Source organism: Phaenicophaeus curvirostris, chromosome 20 (genome assembly GCF_032191515.1).
Source record: "Phaenicophaeus curvirostris isolate KB17595 chromosome 20, BPBGC_Pcur_1.0, whole genome shotgun sequence".
NCBI lineage: Eukaryota > Metazoa > Chordata > Aves > Cuculiformes > Cuculidae > Phaenicophaeus > Phaenicophaeus curvirostris.
This window is the reverse complement of record NC_091411.1, coordinates 8,896,709-8,904,934: the sequence shown is the minus strand read 5'-3', so window position 1 is coordinate 8,904,934 and position 8,226 is coordinate 8,896,709. Positions and strand designations below refer to the sequence as shown.

General features: G+C 49.8%; 1 protein-coding gene across 1 annotated transcript; it reads right to left on the bottom strand.

Moving 5' to 3' along the window:
- Positions 1 to 416: 416 nt before the first annotated feature.
- Positions 417 to 8,192, bottom strand: GTF3C5 (general transcription factor IIIC subunit 5). The gene is made up of 11 exons (XM_069873421.1): positions 8,031 to 8,192; positions 6,853 to 7,075; positions 6,423 to 6,621; positions 5,263 to 5,458; positions 4,816 to 4,920; positions 4,207 to 4,321; positions 3,442 to 3,522; positions 2,801 to 2,898; positions 2,228 to 2,310; positions 1,790 to 1,932; positions 417 to 1,098 (listed from the first exon to the last, which is right to left on the bottom strand). Exons 1-11 carry the CDS (start codon positions 8,178 to 8,180, stop codon positions 941 to 943), a joined length of 1,551 nt encoding a protein of 516 aa, XP_069729522.1. The 5' UTR covers positions 8,181 to 8,192; the 3' UTR covers positions 417 to 940.
- Between the last annotated feature and the right edge of the window lie 34 nt (positions 8,193 to 8,226).

Here is an 8,226-nt window from a genome sequence, read left to right as displayed (position 1 = left end):
TGCAGCACCTTCCCCAGCTCCACGAGAGGGACCTGGGGACGTGCTGCACGGCCACTCTCAGGGGGCTGGTGGCAGGAGGCTGCGGGCACAGGGTGGGGAGAGGCTGCTTGCGTGTCCCCTCGGGTGGCATCGCCCATTGCTGCACATGATGGGAGCCCCGTGCTCCCTGACGCAGGGGCAGCCTCCCACCCTGCCCAGAGCCTGGCTCCTGCCCTTGGGCATCAGCACCCCAGGGTTTTCCCTCTGCTCCGTGCCTGCCCCGTCTCCCCTCTCCTCCCACCGGTGTCCCCCAGCAGCCCCACATCACCGGAGGGACTGGCTGTACCATATGTATTTTGTACCACTTCAATGAAGGAGCACACTGCCCAGTGTGACTTGTACACAGCAATGTAATTAGTCTTTGCAATAAAATACTGATGCTTAAACGTCTCTGCCCCAAGGCAGGGGTTGTCCTGTCCTCCCTCCCCAGAATGCTGCTAGTTTCCCAGAGAAAGAATAGACCTGCCTGTCCGAGCAGAAGGGCAGCACCTGCCTTAGGGACTCCAGTACCACTGGAACGCTTCCCCCAGCACCTCCTCAGGCACCTTTGTTGTTTTCGACGTGGCCCAGGTGCACCTCACACACATGGAGAGATTTGGGAATGCAGCTTCTCCTCTCACGTGCACTTCCAGCTGGTTTAGATTCTGGGCTCACTCTTGGGGAGTCTGTTGAGCTTGCTTAAGGGCTTATTAGCCAGCAATTAGGAAATTGCAGGCAATGGCTCCTTAACATCAGGAACAACAGCCACTGCCAGGCACAGCAGTCAGTGCAGAGAGGTCATCGGCTCCTCAGTACAGCTCGCTGCTTTCTCTCAGCCTGGGCATGGCTGCTGAACCCTCAGCATTCGAGGAACAACAGCAGAGATGATTCCGTCCAATAGCAGCCAGCCTGCTCCCTGAGCTCACACATAGTCCAGAATCTCTGTCTCCATTTCATTTTCACTCCCCTCAGAAGGCTTGAAGTCCTCTTCCTCCTCCTCTTCGTCATCCTCATCCTCTCCAGACTCGTATGCCAGCTGCTCTTTGCCATCTTCATTGCTTGTTGTACTTGAGAAAAGAGCTTAATTGGGAAGCAAGAAAAGAGACACTGATGCCTCTGTGAAACCTGTGGCATTTGCAGTAGAGTTCATAAAATGTGTGAGAGGAGAGCAGAAGCCAGAGGGGCACAGCTAATGCTGCACATCTTAATAGAATCTGATCAAGCCCAAAGCAATCTGTTTTCATACTCTAGAAGCGCTAGAAGAACAGCAGCAGATCTGAACTGCCCTGTCTCCTTTCCTAGCTGATTCTGACCTAATTCCCTGGGATACTGCTCTGGCAATAATAATTCCCTCACTTCATGTTCAAATAATGCCATCAATAAAAAGTAAAAAGCATCAGCCCATACATCAATATTGACAATATCTTGATTATCACTGAACCTTAAAGACATTTAAAACCTGAAGGCTGTGATACTGAGAAGATGAAACAGAAAACCTTTACTCCTAGCCATTCCTAACCCTGACCTATGTTCCCACTGCAGAATAACAGCTCAAACACTCATGAGCTAGAATACAAAGCACACCAAGTGTAGCACTGCCATTTAATTCTGCACAAAGGAGGAGGCAAATACGGGAATGCTACTGCCCTAGTGCTGACTGCAACACCCTTACTCAGCCCACAACATCTCAACACCATCAGGAAAGCAGTGACACACCACAGTCGTAGGCAGTGAGGTAGTAACGCGCTTTGATGTTCAGATGGATCCTTACCAGGTCTTGTGGATCTGATCATCTGCTTTATCATCAGAGACATGGTATCTCGGAGATCATCACTAGTCTTTGGAAGGCACCACCCATCCCGCTCTGTGCATTCCGACTCCGTGCCGTCATTCCGATGGATGATTTTCTGTAGACTAAAAAGCAGCACAAGAAGAGGGAACATTAGCCTTCTGCAGTCAGAGGTAGGTTTCAAAGGAAACAGACTATAGCTTACTTCATTGAGCTGGAACAGTAGATTTCTTTATTTATGTAATTGTAATAAGGGGAAAGAAATTAATGTGTGAGAAGTTTGTTCTATTTTTATTCAGAAGCGGAAAACTTCTTAAGTTCTGGTCAAATACAGAGGTGGGGGGAACAGACTGGCTATTCCAAACCAAGAGGCTTTGAATCCTAGCTCTAACAGAAGACTCAGCTGCCAGCATGCGATACCTTTCCACATTCAAGTCACAGAGCTGGTAGAACATCTGCCGATAAGGGGGTAAAGCTCCTTCTTGGAAAACGTAGACAGATTCCTAAAAGGAGGAAAGACGGATAGAATTTATGTGCATTTTATGGTCTAACAGGACAACTCTGGCATAACTAAAAAGTAATTTCAATGGGCTGATTCAAGAACAAGGCAGTTGCAACACAAATCAGTTCTGCACATGGCAAAAGATAAAGCTGAATGAGGCCCGTAACAAAATTCCATTGCAGCCATAACCAATCTGATAAGCACATAGTGACAATGTTTTGCACTTCACTGCCCTTAAACTTTCAATATTATCAATTGAAACAAAATGCCCATCACATCTAAGATTAGGATTGACAGCACCAATCCTGTCTAGCAGCACATAAGAAATAAATTTCAAGCACACCACCTGAAGTTCAGTAGTGAACTGTACAACCAGCAGCTTCCAGGTAAACCTGAGGACATCAACTGTCCCCTTAATGACTGAAAAAAACAGGAATACCCCTTTTCACTGAGCTATTTCAAGGTTCTGGTAAAATAAAGTACTGTTTTACCTTCAGTTTGTATGTGCTGGATGCAGACCTTTTTGCTCCGGATGCACCAGACGTACCAAGCCCCTGTTTCAGATCGTGAACACTGACTGTATGACTTACTAAAAGAAGATCAAAAAGGAGTCCTAATTAGAGACATCTTTCACTGTGGCATTGTACTGTCACTTCTCTGTGTTGACTGAACTTTGCTGCTCAGCAAAAACCAGGCCAGCCCAGCAGCTGAGCATGTGTTACTCATTCTTCAAAGTTGCTACTGGACAGTCACAGGAAAGGCGGTCAGTGTGGCAGATATTTTTTCCACAGCGTGTTTGTTCATAACTTTAACCTCTTCTACTCTCCCTTGACAGAGAGAAGAGCTCTCCCGAGCTCTGTGCTTCACCACTCCTGAACAGAAGTGAATGCTGAATTCCCACAGAACTCCCTTCCGTCTGCTAACAGGTACTGTGGCTCAGCCAGACACGCATCCAAGACTCTCTCAGCACTTCCCAGCAGGAGGCTCTTCTGGCTTAAGAGCAGCCTGTATTACAGCCAGAAATACAGTGCTAATACAGCTAGAACACGCAAAAGCCTTTGCCACCTCTGACTAGGGCGGGGGAAACAAAGAAACAGAGGAACCAGACAGCCCTTCTGCTGGCACAACAAACCTGGCTTCTTGACAGTGATGGGCAGACTGTAGTTGTACGTGCTGCGTTTTGCTTTCACGGGCATGTCATTAGGGGCATAACCTAGAGGTGAAAAGAGAAAACCAATAATGAACGGAGGCTGAGAACTCTGCACCATATCCCTGGCTCAGAAACAGAGGCGCTGGACTGGTGTGTGAAGGGCTGGCTGGTCCTTGGGGTACGGTGACTTTAGAAAAGTGGGGAGAGGAGAGCGATCAGATCAACAAATCCCTTTGACCTGGAAAGAGGGGAGATGAGATCTGATGGTATCTCCCAGATGCTGGCTCTGCCATGGAAAATTATTATTAAAAAGTCCTTCCCCTCAACTTGCCCTCTGCAAAATTAGAGCAGGGGAACCCTGTGTTCCGAAGTCTGAGACCTAGTGTCCTGCACAAGATGTGGTCCCTGGAGAAAAGCTGCTACGTAACCAACACAATCGACTGCTCAATGCCTCCACTCAAAATGAGGGATCATGGTCTGCTGCATCCACTTGGGCTTTGAACACACAGAGGAGGAAAGTCAGCCAGCTGTCCCTTGGGTTTGGAATGTGCCAAATGAGGAAAGACACATTGTATGCTATGAAATAAAGTATTAAAGAAGTTTATGGATGAGATAGGAACTGGAAAAGCATAATCTTCATCAGAACAGAAATATGGTGAAAGAGTTGGAAAAACAAGTGAAAAGAGAAGTACTACCAGAACTAGTGAGAAAGCAGAGAGAGCGTCTCTGTGGTTTGGGCCCTTTTACCATATTTCATTCCGCAGCGAATTCGGAAGTCCAGTACTTGATAAATCTTTGCTTCAGGGTGTTTTCTGGGGTCATACCCAAACCTAACCCATAAGCTTCTCCAAGGACCTGTTAACTGCATAAAGACACACGGGGGAAGATGGTTACAAAAGCCACAGTACAGTGTTGCTTCTTAAAAAATACTCTTATTTCCCTTTGTTACCCAAAACTTATTTCTTTTAGCAGCTTCTTCCTCGCTTGCTACACCCGTATTTATATACTGCAACCTGAGCAATCAGAGCACCAAAGCCCAAATACATACATGCCTTACAAACTTACTTGCAAATATTTTTTTGGAAAAATCCTGCTATCTTGCCAGTCGGTCATTTGAGTGACCGAACACCAAAGACAATTAGAACTAACAGAGCGAAGAGTTACTGAGTCATCCTTGGTTTTAACTTCTCTCGAAAAGCAAGGCTTTCCTTCCCTTTCTCACTACACAATGTTAAGCTCAGGTACTTGGTGGTGGAACATCAGAAACTCCGAGGAGCCAGAAACACCCAGCTGCTGCTCCCCTGCTCTGTCTCCCAGAAGCCTCAGGCAGGCACAAGGGCCCAAGTACAGACTTACCATGTAATAGGCCAAGTACGGCAACAGAAGCTTCAGCTTGTCTGGGTGGACACTGATATTGGCCTTTACTGCATTTCGAGACCAGACTGGACGGACTTCAAAGAGCTAAAACAATACAGAAACAACCAAGGAAACAGTGGGAAGTGGATTACTAACGGCACTTCAGCTTTCCAAGCGGATTTTCTTCTACATGGAAGCCTTTTGGCCCTTCGCATGAGCCACCAGAATGTAATGTAAGAACCAGTGGCACAAAAATGAAACTTGGCTGCAAATCCTGACTTGCATAACTGAACTGAAGACAGCAGTGTCAGTGGTGCCTGATGATACTTGCCGTATCATTCACTTACACCAAGAATTTTTTAGGAAGCCAGAGAAAAAGGTTACATGCACTTTTTCCCTACGCAGCGTGCTGCACTATAGCGCTCAAGTCAGAAGTAAGGCACATACCTTTCTCAGCTCTTCCTCTACCTTTTTATCCACAGGATTGGTGCACACTTTCTTCCAGTTCTGAACAGCAGCATCCAGTGGTTTGGTTGGGGTTCCCTCATCATCAAAGTTCACAAAGATGGCATTGTTTGGGCGACGGGCCCTGCTGAGGCCAATCAGGTTCTCATCAGATACCTGGGGATTGTTGTAGCCCTCCCTAAGAAAGGGAAAAAGGATCAGGTTTGCTTCTTGCCTGTGGCACACACTGACTCAGAGCCTCCATGAGAACATGCAAAAATGCAAGTTTGTGCTCCAGATTCAGAAAAAGGGATCAGCTGTGTAAGTAAAGGGTTGAATGGGTTGGTTTGTCTGTGGCCCCACCTCCCTGTGGATTTTGGAGTCACACACTGCTACATAAAAGAATCAGTGAGGCCACTGAGGAATGAAAATTTGAATGAAATAAAACCTGCAAAGCTACGCCTGGTTGCACAATGGCAGGGTCCTCTCGGACTGCCCAGCAGAAAACCCACAGGCAGTTGGCCTCTCATTTGTATGAAATGTATTTGCAGCACAGAAAGCTTCACCCTCTGCCTCTGCTCTCCTGTACCTGCTGCAGCTCAGGAGGCCACAGGGACACGGCACAATGGAAAAGCAGTTAAGATATACTTGGTGTTCTTTTAAAGTGCCGATGAAGGACTATGGTGAGAAAATGAAAGATGTTTCTTGTGGGAGATCTCACAGGTTGTTCTTCTGGCAAAACGAGCCAGGGGCCAGGAGGGAACAGGTCCAGTGAGCACGGCCACAGGAGCATTTGACTCCTGCACACTCTCCCCTCAGCTCCAGCCTTCTGAAAACAGGCAGAGAGCCGGGCTCACTGCATCCCACACTGCATGTAGTGTCCTGCGAGAGACAGTCTCCTGCACCACATCACCAGGTCCCAGTTTAAACAGGTGAGATACAGGAACAATGTATTTAGTGCTGCTTGGATGCTCCAAGAGCACAGATCCTATAACACCACTGAAGTCAGAATGTACCGGAGGCATCTTCAAATGAGGAAAAAGGTAATCTTAACTTGAAGACCCCTGTGTTAGAAGTATATATCAAGCTAGCAAAATCTTTCACTGCAGGTCCATTCCAGAACCAACACAGCTATGTACTATATTATGAGAAAAGGCACGAACCGATGGTGTGTATCTGGTCGATAATAATAGTCAATGGGAGTGTCCAGACGGGAAAAAATTGGTGGGGGGATGTAGAGAGGTAATTCTCTATTGAAAAATTCTTCCTTCTCTGGTTTGAGCATTAGGACTTTGTCATACATGGAGGTTTGTTTGGCATCAGGACCCGAGTGCATCGCCAGGTACTGGAAATCAGACATTCCTGTAAGAAACAAGAGACTGTGAAGTTCTTTGGGAATACAGCAGTATTTCGCACAACATTCAACCTTCAGGAGCAGAAGCCTGGTAAGTTTACACAAAGGCTTGTATAGGAGGCTGTAATAACAAGAGACTCGATTTTCCTTCCAGTCCTGAATTGTTTAAGTGAAAACACCTCCCTTTCACATCAGACATTCTTGTCTTTAAGCCATGTGGACACAAACCCAAGTATTACCTTGAAATTTGTAAACAGTGGTGACAGTCCCAAGTATTTCCATTTCAAACTCAACTTCTGGCTGGATTTGTTCATCTGCATCCAACTGCTTCTTCTTCTTGGTCCTCTTCTTCACCTTGAGCAGCATGGTGGAGGTGGGGAAGCGATTGGCACATACGGGATGGCAATAAGGGTCCTTGGGGCGGAAATACAGCTCCAGCCTTTTGGCAGGGTCGGCGTAGATCTGTCCGCAGGGGCAGGCACAGGCTCTGTTAGCATCGCTCCCACACAGCCCATGTTCCGGGGACCCCGAATGGTGCCAGCCCCTCCCCGCAACCCTTGGCAGGGGGCACCAGCCACTCCCCTTCACACCAGTCAGGGGTGGGGATCCCTGCTCAGCCAACACAGCACCGTATCAGGGACATGAAGCCACTCCTGTGCTGCCAGACACCTCCCGCCCCCTCTCCTGTGGGCAAGAGCAGCCTCACCGCCAAAACTATGCTGGGGGTGGACAGGGGGATCAGATCAGGGTAGGGGGGTCCCACAGCGGGGGATCGCTGGGATCAGACATGGGGGTCCCACTGCGAGGGATCACTGGGACCAGATGGGGAAATCCCACAGCCAGAGATCCCTGGGATCAGACATGGGGGTCCCACTGCAGGGGATCCCTGGGATCAGAAAGGGGGGGTCCGACAGCAAGGGATCGCTGGGATCAGACGTGGGGGTCCCACTGCAGGGGATCTTTGGGATCAGACGGGGGGGGGGTCCCACAGCGAGGGATCCCAGGGATCAGATGGAGGGGGTCCCACTGCAGGGGATTGCTGGGATCAGACGGGGGGGGTCCCACAGCGAGGGATCCCACTGCAGGGGATCCCTGGGATCAGACACGGGGGTCCCACTGCGAGGGATCACTGGGATCAGATGGAGGGTTCCCACAGCGAGGGATCCCAGGGATCAGATGGAGGGGTCCCACAGCTAGGGATCCCTGGGATCAGACATGGGGGTCCCACAGCTAGGGATCCCTGCGATCAGACACGGGGGTCCCATAGCTAGGGATCCCTGGGATCAGACATGTGGGTCCCACTGCAGGGGATCCCTGGGATCAGACGGGGGGGGGTCCCACAGCGGGGGATCCCTGGGATCAGGCCTCCTCCCCACAGCCCGCTCCCCGCCCCCCTCACCCTGCGGGGCCCCCTCACCCGCGACACCCCCTGCTCTCCTCCCAGGGTCCGCAGCATGGCCTCGACGTCCCGCACCAGCCCCGGGTACTCCACGCACACCAGACGGGGCGTGCGGGGCAGCTCCAGCACGGCCGAGCCCCGCTCCCCCCACCGCCCCCCCGCCGCCATCGCCTCCCCCGCCGCCGCCATGCCAGGGCCGCCCGGAAGCCGCTTC